The sequence below is a fragment of the Pezoporus flaviventris genome, unplaced genomic scaffold (assembly GCF_033815535.1).
Source record: "Pezoporus flaviventris isolate CSIRO_AGI_PZ_B2104156 unplaced genomic scaffold, CSIRO_AGI_Pfla_v1 ptg000047l, whole genome shotgun sequence".
In the NCBI taxonomy this organism is placed as follows: domain Eukaryota; kingdom Metazoa; phylum Chordata; class Aves; order Psittaciformes; family Psittacidae; genus Pezoporus; species Pezoporus flaviventris.
In genome coordinates, this window is record NW_026892595.1 from 13,988,311 (window position 1) to 14,010,429 (window position 22,119).

Consider the following 22,119-nt stretch of genomic DNA (forward strand, 5'->3'; position numbering starts at 1 on the left):
CAGACTGCTTCATTGCTAGTCACTCACTTCAGTAAAATGGTTCTGATTTTGATTATAGAGCTTTCTCATTTATGGCTGAATTTCCATGCCCCTGTCATGGGGCCACAAAGGCTCTTGGTGTGGAAAATGGTTTTTACTCTTGCGCATAAAAAGCTAGTTACCCTTTTGTGTACAGTATATATTAGTAAAGAGCAATACGGGTTAGTTAATTAGTGTTGCAGGCTTGAGGCTCCCAATCTTGAGACAAGTCCAGCCTTGTTTGATTCATGACAAACTGCTGGAGGACTTGTGTTATTGGAAAGGGAAGGCTTGAGGACCACTAAACAAAATGTGTCTTTGTTGGGTCGCTTAGCTTCACAAAGCCATGGAGAGGAAGGTATTGAAGATGATATGCTTAGGCTCCAGCTCACACTTCAGCTGAAGCAAGCATCTTTCCATGCAACCAAAGATGTTGAACAAAGACGCATTTGAGCCCTGACTGCATCATGCCAGTTCTAGTAGAATTTTGGCCATGTCCCAACCAATTTATATTAAAGTAGCCTAATTTAATAAGTAGGGCAGCCATTCTATTTGTGCAGGCTGCATGAGCACTCTAAGGGCTGTCAAAGTAGCTATATGTAAAGTAAACACGGTGTTATCCTGTCATTCCCCATTCCTGTTGCGCTTGGACTGTAAAGGGAGGAGGATGGATGATGGCTGGGATGGCTCCATGCTGGAGAAATAGTTAACTGGCAAATAAGTTTAACACATTTGCACTGCCAAATCTGTGCCTTGTCAGGAGAGGACACCTAACCTCATTATTCTGATTGTCTTTCATTTCAGGAGCTGCTTTTTTTCAGTGATAGTTCTGTTGCAATCTCTCCTTAATAGATTTTCAGCGGATTAAATTTTCACACTTGTATCTGAAAATCGAGTAAATGCCAGAGATAGGGAACTGTGACTATTACCAGGCAATAGTGCAGTGCTTTTCTCTAGCAGAGTACAGTGGGTGCTTGTTCGTGCAAGCCATTGTTTTTGTTTAGAATCCATGTGGTTGTCATCATTACTGCATGAAGTATAATTTCTGCTCTAAAAAGCAGAGTTACTTTTCACTTTTAGAGGGGAAAATGGAGAAGGGACAGAAATACCACAAATATGTTTTAAACCTCAGAATTTCATACATTTTGCTGATCTCATGATGTACTAATATAAACCCAGTGGCGCCTGATTGGAAGTGCAGAGATTTTTATAGTTTCTACAGAAATTAGGCATATTAGCATATTATAGCAGCCAAAAATAATTAATGGCTTTTTAGGATGTTTACTGTAAACAATCTGTATTTTCATGACTACAGTTTCTGCCCTTGAGAGAAGGAGGAGAAGCAGCATAGCCTACTTAGGGCTGAGGGTGGTTCCACTGACACTGATGAAACACACAGCCAGAAAAAGCAGGCTGACATCAAAATAAGGCAATCTGCTACATCTAGTTTAGGCTGTTCCAAATGAGATTTTCCATTACAAAACAAACTTACTGCTCTGCATGCACAACAAGCAAATTAAAGCAGTAATACCTTTTTGGATAATTAATAAAGAGCAGCTAGCTATGCCTGGGAGAAGTTTTAGGGTAAAGGAATATGTCTAGCCTTGTTCTTGTGATGGAGATGCATTCCACCACTTTTCTCTGCAGCATTTCTTAGTGTCGGTAATAATAAGCACAGGTACACTGATTTTCTGGAGGTGCATACTCTAAAATGTATCTTAATCATTCCCTGCTGTTGACATATCCGTATCTCTTGTGTTTCACACTGCTGTAGGAGAGTAGTTTTATTTCATAGTGCACACTTAAAGGTTTGAACAAGAAGAGATATGGGTTCTTGTTTTTATAAATCAGGATTGCTCAGTGTGGTTTTCTGGGTTCCTGGCTTTTTTTCTTTCCCAAATGTGTTGGTTTTTTCTCTTCTCAAAATCTGAAGGGCTGGAAAACTTTTTTGTTCTTTATCCATAAACAGATGGTTGGGATCATGACTTCCTCCCTCTGTATTTGCCTTGATGTCAGCAGGATTTACAGCAATGAAATTAATCTCTCTATTCTTGGACACCAGATTTCTATCCAAGACTTCTTTCTAGCCTTGTCCTCTTCAGTCAGAAATGAATGCTACAGATCCCAGTAGGAAGGAAACTTTGTACCTCCTGTATCATTTCCAGCTTTCACCAGCTGGACTGAATAACACAGCACTTGCTTAGCTGTATTCTCCTCAGCCCCCACTTAAATGGCTTGCGCTTTATGTTAAGGTGTCTGTTTCTTGTTGGATTCAGTGAGTAAAATTGTAAGACCAGAGTTCTCCATTTTAAGTCCTCAGTTTCATCCCATGTGATCCAGAGGCATTATATTGCAACTAGACCTCTACAACCACATCTAGAGCTGTATGAAGGACTTTAAAATATTACCAAATATTTCAGTATGCATAATACGGAAAGGGGATTTATTCTTCAGTGGCAGTATCAATGTATCTGCTAGTTTATTAATTCCACCCAATAACAGGAAAATATTTTCAACACTATTTTTACCTTGTGGGGCAAAGGACTGTGGAGTGAAGGGGTTAAACCTACACTCCTTTGCTCCTCCTCCTTAAAATGTGTTATTTCTTGTGCAGTACGGGTAAATGAAGTACCGTTTGTCTGCTCTTCCTCCTCTCCGAACACTCGGTGTACATCTTTGACATGACCTTGTTGTCTTTAAATTACTAGCTTCTTTGCAGAGCAGTATGTTTCCCCAGTGCCTGAAATCTCAACCATGTATTAATGTAAAGTGATGGCAGAATACAGAGAAGAGTATCTTGGGGAGCACTTTTTATAGCTTTGTAAAGCACAATAGTTTATGTACTCTGCTGTGCTTGGTCAGTGCTTTCTGACTGCATTTAATGCCATAATAGATTTCTAAATACATTTCAGAGTCTGGTACTTGCTTTTTCAGGGTGATGTCCTGCCTTTGGCGGTAAAATTTCCATTTATTTTTGTAGAGTCAGAATTTCCTGATGTTCTTTCCTCAGCAAAATGAAGATAATGTTTTCTGTGTTCAGAAGCCATGAGGGTATACATAATGCACAAACAGTATCAGTGCCTACTTAAACTTGACTGCAGTATGGTTTTGCTGTATTTCATGGAGGTTAAATGGTGCTTGGTTTTTGTTCATAGGGAGAGAGCAACAGCTACTGTCAGGCAGAAGATGTAAGCGGGTTTCTGTTCACTTACCTGTCTAGTTCACTGCACATGTTTTGTAAATAACATGGTTTGTAAAAATCTGATTCAAGATTCCCCATGTGGTAGCAAAGATAATCCACCTGAAGACAAGACTGACTTAACGTTTTCATAGTTTAAAAGTAAAAATCATTCCCTTTTGCTATGAATTCTGTTAATTTCTGATTGCAGACATACACTGCATAACACAAAACAATCATTTAACAAAAGCTTCTGCTGTCTGTTACTTGATCAGACACTCGGGACAAGTACTTGCCTCTTTGAATGTAATATAATCAGATCCAGAACATTTGGTTCTAGCTCAGATTCACTGGTAATATGGAGATGTATTTGCAGATTGCAAGAAGAAATCCAAGTTTTCACAAAGTTCATAGCTACACTATTTCCGTAGTTTACAAATTCTATGACAATTTTTGACTTCCTTTTCTATCTCAGCTGTGCAGGTTAAATTATTCTTAAAGACTAAATACGCCAAGGGATACAGATTTTTAACTAACTGCTCTCAAAGAATTTCATATTTTGTGTGTTGCCATAGAAATGGCAGCTACCAAACCCAGCTTTTTACCATTTACGATGTGTACATAATAGGTGCAGATACAATTGCAGAGTAGTAGACAGACCTCAGCATTGAAAGGAAAAGAAGCTCTTCCTCCAGTGCTTCACAGTGTAGCTCACTGAGGTATGTTCTCATTATCGTGATTCCTCTGGAGAGGTGTAGGGGATCACAGGATGCAGTTGTGCTTGTTTATTGATATGTATGTTGGTTTTAAAAGGGATGTTGTGACTTAGACATGTGAAAGTGATGTGAATGGATTGTTTGATCCTCTGCCTATCTCATACACCGTGTGAGTTGCATTTGTGGTAAAGCAGATATGTATGGCATAGCATGCTGGTGGAGCTTAAGAGGATGGTCAAGGAATCAGGTTGGTGCCAAAGCTTAGTGATAAATGCAAATACTTTACTATTATGTCACTGCTGATACAAATAGTGTGGCTTCTGGGAACAGGTTTTAGTAACAGACTATATGCTGCATCATGTAGATGGCCCTGTAGCTCCACCTACAGAAGGCATGCAGTAGAAGGTGGGAAGAGGTGGACATGGAAATTTCAGAAGTGGAGATTTAAAGGTTGTTGTGCTTGTGCAGCTGCTAGAGCTGGAGAGGACTTGGAGATTGGTGGAAATACATGCAGGAGTGCATAGAGCAGGGTGTGAAATGTCTGGGTGGAGCTGGAAGAGGCTGAGGAGGAGCTGGGACAGCTCCTGGGTGGCAGATCAAATCTAAGTGTGTCTGCTTCTACTTCCAGCTTGAAAAATAGAAACTGAATGTGAGCGTGATGTGAGGCTGACTGAAGGAAAAGGCATGCAGTGTTTTGAACTGCCTTGAGCTTTTATTTGTTAGTTGTTCTAACAATTTTGTCAGTAATTGACTGAATGTGGTTAATAATGTGATAAATATTAAAGGTAATATCTTTCACATACACCAGTAACTAGGGATGGTGGTCTAGTGAGCATAGCTAAGCTTTCCCTTTTGAAATACAATTATTAACCAGTAATTATGTATGGAAGTCATTTCCTTTAGTAATCTCTTCTGGCATTCTGGAAGGAAATGCTAGGGGACTGAAGCAATGCAAGCAGTTCTGTGGACAATGTGCTCTGCCTTCTGCCCTGACATAATTAAAATTATGAAATAATGAAACTGTTGTGTTCTTTTGTTCTTTACTTGACAGGTGATTTAAGAGGAAAAATGAGTAGAGATGGCAAAAACTACAGAGCTTCTCAGACACTAGTAACAAATAGAACAGTTAGACATCCTTGCAAATATCTTCAAGGTATGATGTTAAAAACATTTCCATTACAGCGCACCAAATAATGATGGTGCTGCTTGAACAGTAGCAGGATTCAGCCCTGGAAGGCTTGTGTAACAAATTCTGTGAGAGTGGCAGAATAATGAAAGTATGAGCTCAGAGCAGGGACTTTTTTTTTTTTTTGATGTTGCCTAGCAACTCCAAAACCAAAATTGTAATATTAACTGAAATACTATGAATTTTTAAACCCCTGTGCATTGGGGGAAGGCAGGAGGATTGTAATCTCTACCAATATTCAAGAAGGAATTTTTCAGCTTCCAATTCCAGCAGCTTTTTGCTTTCTAGAAAATAAACAAAGGTAAAACAAAAAAAAAAAAACACCCGAAACTATCCTTCTGTAGTAAAACTTCCTGTGCTGATGCAGATTAGAGGTGATTTTCGGTTGGAAGAAGAAATCTGATAAGCAGCTTTCAGCTGGTAGAATTAAAAGCTTCATTTTATGTATGTCAGAACATGCTTTAGGAAGTTATTTTCACAAACTTGCCCTTGATTAACCTCCATAACAACATTGCCATTTGAAGTGTCTAAATCAATTACTCCTGGAAACACTGTATGTTTTGAATATCCTTTGCTGTCCCACACCCTGTTTAACAACCTGCCTCATTCCTTTTGACACCTTTATCGCCATTTAACTGTGAATCTCTGCCCAAGCAAGGGGCAATGGCAGTCTTGCAAGACATCATAAACAGCGTAGAAAAGATCCATGCTGAAAGACAAGCCCTTCCCATTATATTTATTTAAAACATCTATGCTATTTAATTGTACAGTTAAAAGTATCTTTCTTTTCTTTCCAAAACTCCTTTGTCCAGGGAAGATAATCTTGTGAATAAAAATAAATTCATATAATGGGATTATGCTTAATTTGCTCTCTGGCTAATTAAATCCTCTTATTTGTCAAACCTATTGGATGGAAATAATTCATGCTGTAAATAGCGCAGTTTTGGTTCCCTGTTTGAGTGGGATTGGATGATGCCAGTTAAAAGAAACAAAATAAAAAACAACCAGTATTTGATCAGTGGAAGAGTTTCTTACCAAAAGCTCACATGTGAAAGTAATCCATGGAAAAAAATACCACAGCTTCCATATATTTAAACACTAGCAATATTTAGACTTTATGACTGTCCTTAGGGAAAGCTGCTGGCTACAGCATGCTCCTCTGACAGTCATTTACCAGAACTGTTTTGCTCAGTGATAGGAAGAAGTCACAGTCAAAGTCAACAGAAATCACTGCAGCAGTAATGATCTGGGAGGCTCCGAAACAATTAGCTTAGAAAGTTCAACCTGAAGTGAGCAGCATTGTACATCTTCCCAGAGAGTCGCACTGTGTGCTGGGGCGCCAGCATGCAACTTCCCATACAGCCAGCACACACAAGGGGAATTTGTCTCCTTTCTTCTTGACTTCAATAGGAGTCACAAGCATGTCTCTGGAGTAGGTGGCCTGGTGGGGCAATCCCGCCTAAATGAAGTGTGGTCCTGCCTCATGTAGGCCAGTCAGAGGTTTGCCATTTGCTTGAGCTGGAGCAGCACAAGGTTGTCACCATGCAGAGTCACACACGTGGAAGCCAGAGAGGTACACGATTCCCTGGATTTCACCACAGATTAATTTAAAATAGTAAGGTCTAGCTTTAAAATATGGAAGCAATGTCTTATTCAGAGGCATCGTGCTACAAAATCAGATCCATTCATGCTGCCTGGATCCAGCAAGCTGCCACATTGAATAATTAGTGCCTTTGAAGACAACAGGATGTCTCTTTTCTTGGTAGACTGGCTGTGCTTGTAGTGACCTGATTGTGCAGGAAAATAGTCTAGAATAGCTGTTTTGTGATGGCTTCTTTGCAGTAGCTGCCCACGTGGACACCCTCCTTGCTGAAAGTGTGGTTTCTCAATATGATTTAAAAGTAAACCAGTTCAAATTACACAACAACATTTTTGGTGCAGAATGTGTGTTGAAACAAAGATTTAATGTGCAAACCTGTTGCCGTTAAATTTACTTGTAACCCTTTCTTGCCCCAACTGGCAAGTCCTAAAAGCTGCCTGAGATAAATATGTTCATCAGAATCAAAGTCACTGCAAAGCATTAAGATGCTTCTCTGTAGCAGAATTTATTTCTCCTGTTCTGCTGAAATCTTCAACTTGTCTCTGATATATGGGTTTTTTTGCGGCCAGATGGAGCTCAGTGTTCTTTATCTGATTGTTTTTTGATTTGCATTTCTTTTAAAGTACTCTCATTTTTATATCCTTTGTAGTGTCGATGATGGTAATTCTCTTGCCTTGGTTTTAAGTTCTGTATAGGAAGGAGTGCTGGGTAGCTGTTTTATAAGCTTTTTTAAAAGTTTGTTAAATGACACCATTTATTTGAAAAGGTCAGTAACCCTAAATATAATTTTAGTGAGGAAAGAGTTAAGAAACTTCTTGGTTCTCCCCCTGCCATTAGTTTGAGCCAGGAGACAGCTCCCCTGACTTGAATCCTGGATCAGCATGTTGGCTCCACTGAGCAGCAATAGAGGAAAAAGAGGAAGAGAAATGTAAAAGTGATCTATACGCAAGAATGTCTCTATATATAGAAGTTTTCCATGGAGCACCAGACACTTCTTAGGAATTAATGGCAAACTGGCCCAAATCATACAGTGCTTACAAACTATACTGAACTTGCTGTTTCTGCTTCAGAGATCCATTGACAAGTTTTCTTTGTAAGTACACAGTCAATCTTGAACAAAAATTACCAGTTCTATTACATCAATTATCTGTACTGCTTTTTATTTATAATCCTATATCACTTGTTACTTAACAATTATTGCACATCATATATTAAACTTCATAAGCAATTAAGCCAGTTGATTGAGCTGCCTTGGGTAGGGGAGGAAGTAGATGTTATGGGATATTTGGAGAATAATGAATTAAATGATCATAATACAGCCATGCAGGGAGCTAAAACCTCTCTTCCCTCCTAAATCCTTCTGCTTAGTTCTGCAGTTGGAATCCTGCTTGCACAGAACAAAATGAATGCTGCTTGCCCTTACTCCATTTGCAGGCTAGTGGATAGGAAAGGACAGAAAAAGTCCTTTACCCATTGCCCCTCAGTCTCCTCTCTTGCTTACAAGAGCAAGTATGTGACGACACAGAGGATAAGCAGCTGTGTTTTTTAGAAGAGTAAAACATCTTGTTTCACCCTGCAAGGAAGAATCTGGGGCAGGATAGGGAATTCACTCTTGAGGCTGCACAGCGATGAAGTCTTGCTTACTCAAGGCAGCTTGAAACACACTAGGAGCAATGGCCAGAAAGTACAATGTGGTTGGGTTTTGCTTGGTAGGAGGTCCAGCATTAGTTATTAAAGCAAGGCATTGTGCGTAGTAAACTACAAGAATGCTGCTTGGTATTTAATGATAGTTGAAAAGCAACCAGGATATTAGAAGCTATAAAGTAGGAAATACGAGAGAGACTTGAAATGTTGTGATGGATTTGGAGAATACCAAAGGCATATCGATTCCCTCCAGTAATACTGTGCTGGCTTACAGCTGTATGGTCGCATAAGAAACAATACGGGACTTTGCGTTTCAACTGCTTCCACTCGAACCTGTTTTGCCGCTGCTGTTCTGAAGGATGAAGTTCTTCATTCTTGTTATCCCATCATGTGGGAGGATGCTCGGTTTTATTAGTGGACTACTGGTAAGATATGGTGAAAGTATAAGAGGAGAGTTTATCACTAAAATGTTGGACCAAGAAGGTATTAAAAAAGGCAGTTGATGATGTGTACCCATGGTTCCTAGGAACTCGCACTTGGTGTTGTCTTGATGAAGGAAGTCAGGAGAGTGCCATTTAAAAAGTAGTTCTTTTCTAGCAGTCATCACATACTGATATGTAGGGTATCATCAACAAAAGTTCCATTACCAGTATCAGATATATTTGTTAGTCTTTTGAAATTCTTCACTGTCCGTAAGAGAAAGAGGGAATTACGTTTTTCTCTAATGTTATATAGACCCATACATTTTCTTGTGTATATCCAGTGGTTAGCAAAAAAAGGGTGACCTAAAAGAGCAGAAGACAAGCATGAAACCTGACTGATCATGTGCAGTAGATACTATTGTTTGCTTCAATTGCAAATACAGGGATTCCTTTCATTGCTAAAATATGAGCAATCTGAGTTGCTGCTTGTTTGGCAGGATGGCAGCTGAGCTCTGCTCACAGCGATAAGAGTTCAGCCTCTGTTAGTATCTTGATCACTGCATTATGCAAGCAGAGTATTATGAGCAAAAGGCTTTTAAAGAGCCATTAGGAGGATTGTGTTCATTAAGAGTTCAGTGCGATGTGAATAAGGCAAGCTGAACACAAGTTCCCCCTAGTGAGGGAATCAGTAATAGTTTCTGCGCAGGGAGGTAGCTATATAGACTGCAAAGGTAATGAACTTTGCTACATTGCATATGTGTTCTGCTTGTGTGTAAATGTAAAGGGCTTAGAGATGGTAAGGTAAGTATGGGAAGCATGATGAATTCATCACCCAGGTCCTTCCAGTCTTCTGTTTTTAATCAGCAGTTTTATATCTCTTTTAGTCTTTTTCACGTTATTAAGTATTTGAATAGTTGGTGCACAATCTTGTTGTCTAGAACTTGCAGAAAAAGATTACAAAGTTTAAGCTTACAGGAGTTTTCTTACAAATGACATTTTAGAAGCAGATTTTGGCCCTATGGGCTATTTCTCACCTTGTGGTTCAGGTCTATTAGTGTGACATCTTCCCAAAAAGTGTGTGGGTAGAAAATTTGAAGGGATAGTGATCATCTTAGTGGAGAAAATGAATCTACTTTTCCTGGGTTTTCTAGAACCTTCACACATAACTGTGGACAGCTCAGTTATATTTTCTGATATGACAGCTATGGATGCTCTGTGTGCAGATCTGTACAGATTTTGGTCCTTTTGGTACTGTGAATCAAAATCACTTGTCTTGTGTGACTTTCTTTATGAAATAGCAGATTATAGCTGTCCTGTACAGACTGAAACGATACTTGGAAAGCTGACAATTACCTCAGTAATTCCTTTCACCTGTTGCCTACAAATTCAGTTTGGTTGCAAATACAGAGTCACTGTCTGGCAATATTAGTCACCTAGATCTAGAAATCCTCTCAAACATGTGTTTTTCTAAACCTTTCATTGTATCATAGAATCACAGAATCATCTAGGCTGGAAAATACCTTAAGATCATCAAGTCCAACCATTACCCCAAGACTGCCAAGTCCATGACTAAGCCGTGTCACTGAGGGCCTCATCTAAATGGTTTTTGAACACTTCCAGGGATGGTGATTCCAGCACTTTTCTGGGCAGCCGGTTCCAATGCCTGATCACCCTCTCAGTGAAGAATTTTTTCATAATATCCAACGTAAACTTCCCCTGGCACAGCTTGAGACTGTTAATTCTTGTCCTATCACTTGGGAAAAGAGACTGATACCACCCCACCCCCCCACTACAACCTCCTTTCAGGTAGTTGTAGAGAGTGATAAGGTCCCCCCCCTCTCCAGACTAAACAACAGACATAAACAATATGTAAATGTGTTTATTTTTAGCCAAAGATGGTGGACTTTAAGGATGTGCTTACGTAGGACAAGTCAGTAGTAGAGAGAAACTAAAGACTTAGGGAAGTCATTCTGATTCATACGGGATTTGCGCAGATGGATAATTTACGGAATACAGAGTAAATCATCAGGATATCAGAAGTATTAAAAAAACCCAAAACAATAGCAGCATCTCTTCTGCATGCTATGCATTCACTGCTAATGTTGACATGACTGTCATCCACATATGCTTGGTCTTAGTCCTAAGTGACATCTGATGAAAAGCACTGTTTCAGGAATTACATGCCAGAGACTGTTTGATGGAAAGGGAATCGCAAGATGCAGCTTGCCCTTACAGTGAGCAGTTGGAGGAAGGGAAATGTACAAAAACAGAGAGCTGTGCTACAGAAGTGCAGAGGGACTTAATCCATTCTCTGTACACAAGTCAGCTGTACTGGTAGTAGCCACCAAAGTGAAGAACCTCTTTAGTGAGTTAATGTCCTGTGTTATGGCACCCACTGGATATGCCAGACCAGGACTGCAGCTTTGGAAACACTGCTTGGTGTCAGGGGTGGCTTCCCAGCAACTGCTCTCAGCGTCCAGGCCAGCAATTCTGTGTTTCTTTTAGAGACAGTACATATGGGAGCAGCCTAAAAGTCATACTGGACAGCTAATACATCAGAAACTACAATAATTTTGTTCTCCTACAACCCCAGAATTGGAGATCTTAACGAATTACAAAAAGGCATACAGCTGATTCAGTTATAAAGGTTTTTTGTAGCTCAGTTCTTGCAACAAAATTTATCTTCTGTAAATTGACAGTCTACACCAGTTGAGAGTTGTTCTATCTGGACTACTTAAGAGCTATGTGAACTTAAACACATTGTTTTACAATTGCCAGTCTTACTTATTTCAGGATGATCATTTGGTAATTCTAAAAAATCTTTTACATTTCTGTTAAGAAACGTTTTAAAAAAAACTCATCATCTATTATCAAAGAGGATTCCTGGGTGTATACACATTCTGAATGAATCAAAGTGATGGTGCAACTTAATTTCACGTGAATTGGCAGTAATATTCATAAGCTTGTTTCCTGTATAGGAAGACTCACATTTTGTGGAAGTATTTTCTTCAGCCCTCAGAAGCTGACAGCCACAGCTCATAGAAGAGTGGTGTGCAGAACTCGCATGTGGTCTGGGAGATGTGATGTCTCTTGAAATACGTTTTTTAAGTGGGCTGCCTACATATAACCAGCTTCAGGAATATCCTTCTTTAAAAAATGGAATCTAATATTGCAGCAATAATTTTATTTTAACCCTTTTGAAGATAGTTTTATTTAATCTTCAATGTTTTTTCTGTACAAAGCTTCTGAGAACCCACGGGGATGACTGCTTGTGGGGGTTCTCAAATGCCACTGACACAATCTTCCACTTAACAGCAATGCAAACAACCCCTACAGGGTTTGTTGCTACTTACTTTTCCACTTGCTTGCAGAGGAAGGTATGACTATATCTGTAACGCCTTCCTACAAACTTCACAGGGACATGGCTGAAGAGTAGTTTGGGCCTTGTACAAGAAGAAGGAAATCAGTTGACTTGGACTTACATTGCACCTCAGCTGGGCTACTGGGTTGCAGCTATGTCACCTACTGTGCCAGGTAAGATGGAATTGAATTTTATTGGTGTTCACAGCACTGAGTAATTATTTATTCATCTATAATGTTTATGTTTTTCAGAATGACCCCATCTGAGATGCCACAGCTTGATCAATAATGGATTATTAGAAAAAAGAAATCTGAAAGTAAAGGGCTAAAATCTTTTGGGGATTGTGGGGGGTAACCCTTGTGCTGAAAATCTCTGAGCCATTTAAATGGGAAACTTACTAAAGTGTTCCTGCTTTGATGCATTTATGTCACCACTGCCTGGTAGAGCCATTGCTAGAAGATGAGGGGAGTTATAACATCAATGTATTGGTTCTGGAAAGTGTATTAACAGAGCGGCATTAGGAGACCAGCTGACTGGTTACCATCTGCAAGCCTCTTGGCATAACTGCAGAAAATCACTTTGAATTAGGCATTATATGTACTTCTGTGCCTATGGAGATCATTAATGCTGCAGCTTGCTCTTCCTTTTTTCTACGTGGCTGCCTAGATTCCATAGTATTAGTTCTTCAGCCACCAATAACCAGAGGTACCTCTCTGTATAAAAGAGCCAATCAATCAAACAAAAAACAGCTCCTCCTCTTCCAGATTTTCTTTAGTAGGTTTTCTGGATGAAAACCAAATCAATAGAAATGAAAACATTCTTGTCTTGGCTGTGCAAGCTAAATAAACTATATCTAACCAACAAAACAAACTCTATCATGAGGACTGCTTTTAAAGTCTGTTGTATATGCCATGAAGCTGTTCCATGATATGCAAGTTTTTTTTATTTGAGGCTATATTAAATGAAACTGCTGGAATACTTAGCTGAGTCCTTGGTGAGCAGAGTTTAGAGGCAGGTGCAGATCTGGATAAGCTCCCATACTGAATTTAATGGAACCTTACAAAAGAATCGTACTTTAAGAAAAAGCAACTGCTCTGAATCAGACATTTTGCAGACTGCAAGGAAGTTACACTAGCCATAAAATTGTTCCTGTAACTCTAAGGTTAGAAGGCTTACTTGTCCTTGCAGTTTTACTTGTATGGCAGAATTTTTACTTGTGTTTTACTTTTCCTTTTTTCTCAGGGCTAGATCTGGGTTCCTAAAACTTTGTTGTAATGGGAACAATATCGTCATGAAAAAATTCAAGTGGTTCATCTCTTCTTTTTGCTTAATGTCCTGAAGCAAAAGTATCAATCAATTATATAAAGGTAGTGGTGGGCCAGAATGTATAAATATTTCTATTTCCCAAATGCCATATAATTGATGTTATTTTTAATAAGGTTAATGTCTGCTTATTTTATCTCCTCATCGAATCTATTTAATTTCTTATCTCAAAAAATGGGCAAAAATGGCCATTGTATTCCTAGCAGTGGCTCTGCTGATAACTCAAGATCCACAGATGAGGTTTTACAAACCTCATGATCTAGAACCTTAATGCTGGCCAAGTTGGCTGTCCTTCACAATATGTGCATGTTACTCTGTCGGCTGGTGCTGTACCTCCTTTCCTGCAGATGAACATTTGGGCTGTTACTTCAAAATCATGATAAGGATTTTACAAACCAACAGGGTTCCACATGCATAATTGTGAACAGATGCTGTTCATGTGTGTGCATTCCTCCATATGTTAGAACATCTACTAAGCATTATTGAAACCTGGAGTTACAACACTGTTTCACTAGTGGCCTGGTTTTTAAAGCTACTGAAGATCTGCTTGGCTTGGCTTGATCTAGACTTCAGAGCACCAACACATCTTCCAGTGAATCCTGTACTGCACTGTATGTACTGTTAAGTGCAAAGCACCACAAATGTTAAAGAGAAGTTGTTTGCCACAGAGCTGCTGCATGCATTACAGTGCTGGAAGATGTTGTAATGGTTTTTCCTGCAGTGATGAGAGCTTTGGTGCACTGTGTTGGCATCAGGAACTGGAAGGCAGCCTTCACTGGCACATACTCCCATTGAAACTAACTGCTTTTCCACAGAATGATCTATTTGGACTCGCAGTCATGAAAACTAGCACATGGTTTCTCCACAACTTGCTCCCTGATCCAGAGGTGGTCTGCTCAATAGGCACCAGGGCTATGAGTGGCAGTGTTGCTCACTTATCACCCTCATAAAGGAGGTGGATGTCGCTCTCTGTTTAAGTGTTGTTCAGCTTCCTGTTTGCAGGTTGTTACAAGTCTAAATTCTCTTTTCTGGCCCTCCAGGTCCCGTTGTAACTCACGACATTACCAGCTATCACACAATGTTTCTTTTGGCAATTTTAGGAGGGATGGCTCTCATACTTCTAGTCTTGCTGTGTCTGCTTTTGTATTATTGCAGGTAAGATTCACAACCCTGGTTACTTAGTTTGTGTTGGAAATAGAAGGGGTTTTGTGCTTGTCAAATTACAAACTTTTGTATTGAAACTTTTTCACTTTAGGAATTTGGGAGAGGGGGAAGGCAAGCAAAGGCTTGAAGAAGAAAGAATCAATGAAATCAAATTTCATACATTCCTGATTACATGCAGTATGTACAATCTTTGCCTTTGGTAGGATGGGAGTTGAGTGAATCATATGCATCTGTACCTGTGATTTTCTTGTAAGATGTTCTAAAACCTCCTGTCGAACATGGGCATAGGTACAAGATGTCTGTCGTTGTACCTGTTATGTATTTCATAGAACAATGGAATAGTTAGGGTTGGAAAGGATCTTAAGATCATCTAGTTCCAAACTAGATGCCCTGGGCAGGGACACCTCAAATATTTGCAAGTGATATTTCTGTTGGTCTTACATTAAAATGAATGTTAAACTTTTATCAGCAAGTGTATATTAATGAGTGATTTGGTATTTGCCTCCTCCAGACATTTGCTCCAATTTGTAATTGGTGCTTGAGATATTTCCCACTTGACATTAGTTATTCTTTAATTTTATCTTCGCTGCTGGAATAAGCTTTTAATTGTTAGGTTATGTAATAAAAGCACAATTCCCCTAATACTAATCACTGCTAAAAAATCTCCCATTAAAACACACTTGCTGCTCTTGTTTCTGCGTAAAACAGTCATAAATCTGTAACTTCTTTTTTTACTGGCTTTTGTAGAAGAAAATGTTTAAGACCACGTCAGCATCATAAGAAACTGCAGCTTTCAACAGCACTGGACACTTCTAAAAAGGATCAAGCAACCTCGATGTCCCATATAAATTTAATCTTTTCACGTCGTGAGTCAGAATTTCCTGGCGGATTGTCCGTTGCTAGCAATGGGCACACTGAAAACTCAGGTGCAAAGGAATTAATCAGTGCTGTCCAAATGGAGATGGCATCACCTAGTGGAGAAGCAGATATGCATACGCCTATGCTCAAACACTCATTCAGCACTTCTCAGGAGTTTAGCTCACGAGAGGAACTGCTCTCTGAAAAGGTGAAAGATAAGAGCAGAATTTCCTTGGATGACCTGACTCCCAGTGGGTCTCTAAGGAAAGACTATCACAAGTCAGCAGATAGTTTTCCTTTAAAGACAAGAAAATCTACAGAAACAGCTGAAGGCTATGAGTCCCCTATCAAAGATGAGTATAGGAGGAGTTACAATGCTATGCTGTCTCAGCCTTTATTTGAAAAGCAAGAGAGAGAAATTCAAGTATCTATGAATCATATTGCTACTGGAAGTAAATATAATATTCAGGAACAAATATACCCCACACCTTCAGCCCCTGAAAAAGAGCTGCTGGACTGCAGACCTACTGATTGTATGATGTCTCGTTCAGTTGATCACCTTGAAAGACCTACATCTTTCCCTCGACCAGGTCAGTTAATCTGCTGCAATTCTGTTGACCAAGTCAATGACAGTGTTTACAGAAAAGTTTTGCCTGCACTGGTCATCCCAGGTCATTACATGAAATTGCCAGGAGAGCATCCTTTTGTTAGCCAGCCACTGGTTGTCCCAGCTGACCAGCAGATTGATATAGAAAGACTTCAGGCTGAGCTTCCTAACCCTCATGCACGGCTTTTTCCACACCCCCCACAACAGCTGCAACCCCAGCAGTTAGCATCCCAAGCAATATCTCAGCAACATTTGCAAGATGCAGGTGCAGCTGAGTGGAGTCAACAAAATGCTTCCATGTCTGAATCCATTTCCATTCCTGCCTCACTCAACGATGCATCCCTGGCTCAAATGAATAGCGAAGTGCAGCTTCTTACAGAAAAGGCTTTGATGGAATTAGGAGGTGGAAAGCCATTGCCTCATCCTCGAGCATGGTTTGTTTCTCTAGATGGACGTTCAAATGCTCATGTTAGACATTCATACATCGATCTCCAAAGAGCTGGTAGGAATGGGAGTAATGATGCCAGTTTGGACTCTGGTGTTGACATGAATGAACCAAAATCTGTCCGAAAGGGAAGAGGAGATCATCTGTCTGCACCACAGAGTCACCCACCAGTGCAAGAGCACCAGCAGAGAGAGCGGAAGGTTTCAGACAGCACAGCTTACACACAACTTGTGTACTTGGATGATATGGACCAAAGTGGCAGTGAGTGTGGAACAGCGGTTTGTAGCCCTGAGGACAATGCTCTACGATGCCTGCTAGAAGGCACGAGTAAGAGAAGTGGTGTGCAGCTGCCCAGCCTGCAGGAGGAAACGAGGACTGTGGATACCAAACCAGAGCCATTAACTAGTCCTGAACATGGAACATCAGTTCAAGATGAGGAGGAGGATGAGGAGGATGAGGAAGATGACCAAGGTGAAGATAAAAAGAGTCCTTGGCAGAAGCGAGAGGAACGACCACTAATGACTTTCAATCTGAAGTGAGCTATTGTGAAAATCCACCATTCAGTGGAGTATAAAATTGCCAAATATTCTTTCTGTGGAAGTGCTTGATTTTTTTTTTTTCCTTTCTTGTTTTTTGTTTTGTTGTGGAGAGAAAAGAGAAAAACAAACTGTGGTGAGCAACATTTGAAAGAACTTAAATGCATTACTGTGTAAATGTTAGAAAAGAATTAAAATCATTCCTCTGATTTAACAGCTGCCTCCAGTGAGATAGCTGAACAAAGAGTGTGATTATTATTCCATATACTTGATATTGGTCATCCAGGATGTTGAAAATACTGACAAGTTGTTTTGGTTGGTTTATGACCTCAATCTCCTTATGAATGGGAGCTGGTAAAGCTTTTTTTTGTAGGCCAATTTTATGTTGATAATGCTACTGAAAGTATCTTAAAAACAAGAATTTGACACATGGTGTCCAAAATTGTGCATTATCTCAATGAAAGGCTATGCATTGCTGCTTTTAGTAATATTTTGCTTATACTGTGCTTTTTCTTAATTTTACAAGTTGGTTGTAAACATTTTATGTCCTTTATTATAAACTACTCAGCAATTTATTTTAATGTAAAACTGCAGGAAACTTGAGTAGCATCCCTTAGCATTGAAGCCTTTTTATGAAACCAAACTGAACTTTGTGTCGACTAAGATTCCTCCAATTCTGGTCCCATTTACTCAAAGTGCCTTTTTTACAGTAACAATGAACAGTCCCTTCTTTTGCTAACTCCTTTTAATTGACCCCATTTGAGATTTTATAAATTTCTGAACTTCTACCTTTTATTTTAAGCTGCATGCCAAGAGTCCCATTTTGTGCTGAGCATTTCTCATTTCAATACAGTGTATTCTGTAGCTATCATGTATATTGTGGATTCTGTTTAGCCAGGATAGACTTAGAAGTCATTTTAAAGGGCCCAGAGTAGACAAAAAGATAGTTTCATTGACTGTATATATTGTTAGTTTCCTCTGGAATCATATGAGCTCATCATGCTCATATAAAATGGACTGTAGACCGAGCAAGTGGGCTGAATGTGTCTAGAAAAATTTTGGGAAAGAAAAAACAAATAATAATGTACTATCCAAAAGTGCCAGAATGACTCTTCTGTGCTTTCTCCATACAGAGCTGCTTGGTTATCCAAAAATTATAATTGAAAATAAACTGCAAAAAATACCTTTGTGGATTTTTTCCTCTGTTGATAGTCATCACATTATTTTATGTTATTTAATGAGAAAAATACTTTGGTTTCACTTTGCTTTGCGTATGTATCTATGCTTGTGTGACTTACTTTCTCATGCAATTCTCATGAATTTCAGTCAATACTGAAATTAAGACCACTTTTCAGAAAAGCATCCTCCCTGTCTTGATAAATACATAACTATTTACTTAAGTATCATTGAAAACCTTGGAAATTAAATCCTGGTATCACTAAAATTTGCTATGGAGTCACACTTCCTGTGGGACCAGTTTTCTTTCTGTGGGTGCTCATCACACACTTCTCACTTCTTCATGAATTGGGTTCAAAGAAGGGCAAGTTTGACATTCACTGTTGTGGAATCCTTCGTATAAATTCAGTTTATCATGTTTAATTATTTTTATGCAGCATTAGCAGCAGTCATGCTTAATAAAGTTAATTATTACATCGTCTCCAAAGTGATTAGAGAAAGTGTTATATAGTTCCTATTTAATTTTTAATAGTAAGCCCTGACTTGCATTCATGGGGCGGGGGGGGGGGGATTTTCAGTAGATTTCAAGGTTTTCTTAGGAGGCCAGTGCTGTAATTTCTGTTTTACTGAATGTCTTAACTGGGAATCTGGGCTTGAGCCAGCAACCAAATCCTGATTTCCTAGTTGCCAGGCCAGTGCTCCTCTCCATCCACAAAGTCACTTCACCTCTGTTTTGCTTTGCTTTATGTTTGGAAGTGGTGTATGTTGTAAAAGAAATCTAAAATAATATTTGTGGAGTGCACTGAATAGTGAAGTCACCATATTGGCAGTAAGTTATGGTTTATTCATCATGTGTTCCAGAAAAATTCTGCTTTAAAGGAATAGTATTTGTCAGATGTCAGTAAGTGCTGGTAACACAGTGTCACTTATTAATCAGAATGCTGCATCAAGTAAACATTCTGGTTAGAATTTCCACGTACTAGAATTATCGTGCTATTTAATTTTGAACTCTCTGTTGTCTTAAATGGGTCACTTTTAATTGCATTATTTTTCAGATTCCTTTGCATTTTCCATTATTATTATCTTGTAAAGTGAGATTGTTGCTATTAAATTGCAGTTGTTTGTTTCTTTAATTGTGTTGGTTTTATGTTCAAAACATTTATTTTGATGGTCTGATAATTTGTGAAATTATACAACAAATATATTTGAACAAACACAATGTGAGTATTTTGCAAATCTTTAAAATAGCATTTTTTAAATTGCTGTGATACTATGAGCCATATAGTAGTTGGGTTGTGCAGAATATATAGTTTATGAAACTTGATTCTCAATATATCCAACAGATCTGAGACACGTGTTAAATGAAATGGGAACAGAGTAACACAGATCAGATAATCAGCTGAGATTAAAGTGTGTACATGGTACACACTTTGTGTAATCTTATAGTCCAGTGCCAAGTTTTGTGTTTGAATTTTCAAAAGCATGCTTAGGAAGAGTTCTGTAAGATATAAAGAAATTTTGTTGCATACATTTTGCAGTTGCACAGTGAAGCAAGTACCAATAAGACGTATAAAACAGGGCGAATTATAACTTTAATAGGTCTTGGCTTAAGCAGTTCCCAAGTGTTCTTAGCCCATGTAGAACATAAGATAACCTAGAAAAGTAGTTGTTTTCCTACTTTTTGATGGCAGATATTAGTGAGGAAAAATGCTAAATATTGTAATGACAAAGATTACAAAAGTCACGAAAATACACTGGACTTAAACTAAGAGCAGGTCTTCAACTGCCTGTCAGTAATCAGGATTTTCAAATGGATAATGAGTGAAGGAGTAAAATCAAATCTCAGGATATGTTACCCAAAGTCCATTTCATATCATAGGGCCTGTGAAATATTAGGACTGTTGGAAGTTAATTCACTCATTAATAATCCATTCACTTCATGGTTGTCTCTCAGCTCCCACTTAAGTTCCCACTAAATACTTGCTTCTCAAAGCTTATTAAACTGCCTGTAAAGCACCTTGACTTGTTGTGATAATGACCTTGTTACTTGATTAAGTGCTTTGTCCATACCAGCATGCTAAACCCTCTACAAGTACAGGAAAAAAATGGTTCCTGCCTTGCAGCATTTGCAGTAATGCATTACACACACAAAATTGTGGTACTGAGCTTAAATGAACAGTTTACAAAGAAACCCCATCATGTGGAAATTGCTCATGATGCTTTTCTGTCTTACAGGAAGGATTTAGTAGCTTTATTAGAGTAAATTAAGCACTCTCGAAATGCCATGGCAGTATTTTCATTTTCTTCCTTTTGTTTTATCCGTGAATGCTCTGGTGGACCAATTTCATTATCCTAAACCAACATGGTTGGTCTGGTAAGAAATTACTTGTCCCATGTAGGGTTTAGCTTACAGAGGAGTACAGGTGTAAATGAGCAAGTGTTGGATTAGATATTTACTCTCTCTAGGAAGGTCCCTCGTGAAACAAAAGGACATGATTTTTTTCTTAATCAACAAGAATTTATCTGAGGATTAAAACTTCTTGTATAATACAGTACCTCTGAAACTATCGATAGGCTGTATCCTGGGGCATGGTAGCATTCATCCCATATGTCCTTGGACTTGGTCAAACTAGAAGAGGAATGTCTTTTCTAAAAAAAACAAAAAAATACAAACAAACAACAAAACAAAAAAGAAAACATAAATTTGTTTTTCTAAAATGTACGGGTGACAGGTAAGGGGTATTTTGTGTTTTTTAAATCGCTGCCATTTAGGTCCTCTTAGCGTTTGAAATTGTTGAAGTTGGAATATCTGCCACCTGGTGGTGAACTGTTTCTCCATACATGCCGTCTATAATAAAACATAGTTCATAATTTCAGTATAAAGCACAGTTTGTAACTTCAGTAACACCAGTTATTGAAGGCAGCTGGCAAAAGAGCATCAGTTGTTCCATGGGCCTTTGTCAATCTGAATGCTTCAGAATTCTTTTCCTGTTCCTCTGCTTACAGATAAATGTAATAAGCTGTCAGGTTCACTGCTGACTTTACTCATATATATGATATATGATACAAAGAGTATAATGATAGATCCTGTACCATGATAGATATATACACATAATATTTTCATGATATATGTCTGATATTTTCATTTCCAGGCTGCAAACCATTTGGAATTGGAGCTTCAGGTAGACCAGTAGGCAGCAGCCAAGTGTCTTTTTCAGCGTGGAGGACCATTTTTTTTATGTTACTGGTATAATTCCAACTGGAAAACTGACACCAGGTACTGTCTTCTATGTGACAGTAAGAACAGACAAGGTATCTAGTTCTTTTTAATAATCCTCTGGTATCCAGATTACTAGCTTGCAAAATGTGGCACCTGGTCTATTATCATTTAACTGAAGTACTTCTTATTATTGTGCTTTTCTTTTAGGAATAAACAGTGCCAGTTAGGATGTTTGATCATTAAATATCTCTTCTGCCTGGGAATCTTACAGAGAAGGAAAATAGATAACAGGGAGGTACAAATGAAGGGGTTTCTTTCTGGTTTATTTTATGGTATTCTTGAGAGAAGCACTTTGTGTTCACATGACTGGAGAAACGGATTCCTGCATAAACCCACCTGAGGAATGGTCCTGCCAGTTTTATATTATAAAGGTAGGAAATGGTTCTTGAAATGAGAAATACCATTTCAGAGGAATGGCTGGTCCTGTTGTGAAAGATGTTGGGCATCAAAGCTGTAAGAAATTATCTGAAAGGGGTCCTGTTACAAGCATTGGTTTTTAAAGGGTTTTGGGGGTTTAGTGGTTGTAGGGATTTTAAAAAATATTCAAAACTGTCTTCTTGCCAACCCTCACCAGATTTTCACAAGCACACTTGCAGCAATGCTGG

General features: G+C 38.8%; 2 protein-coding genes across 6 annotated transcripts in view; one reads left to right on the forward strand and one right to left on the reverse strand.

The window, feature by feature from the left end:
- The window catches only part of FAM171A1 (family with sequence similarity 171 member A1), a 96,828-nt gene extending 78,587 nt beyond the window's left edge, over nucleotides 1-18,241 (forward strand). For all 5 annotated transcript variants that reach the window (XM_061468372.1, XM_061468375.1, XM_061468374.1 and 2 more), the window contains 3 exons: nucleotides 12,182-12,298; nucleotides 14,489-14,603; nucleotides 15,360-18,241. In XM_061468372.1, coding sequence (XP_061324356.1) covers nucleotides 12,182-12,298; nucleotides 14,489-14,603; nucleotides 15,360-17,061 — 1,934 coding nt within the window. In that variant the 3' untranslated portion in view covers nucleotides 17,062-18,241. The remainder of the gene's footprint in view (nucleotides 1-12,181; nucleotides 12,299-14,488; nucleotides 14,604-15,359) is intronic.
- Nucleotides 1-22,119, reverse strand: part of OLAH (oleoyl-ACP hydrolase) — a 221,580-nt gene that overhangs the window by 139,301 nt on the left and 60,160 nt on the right. The window lies entirely within an intron of this gene.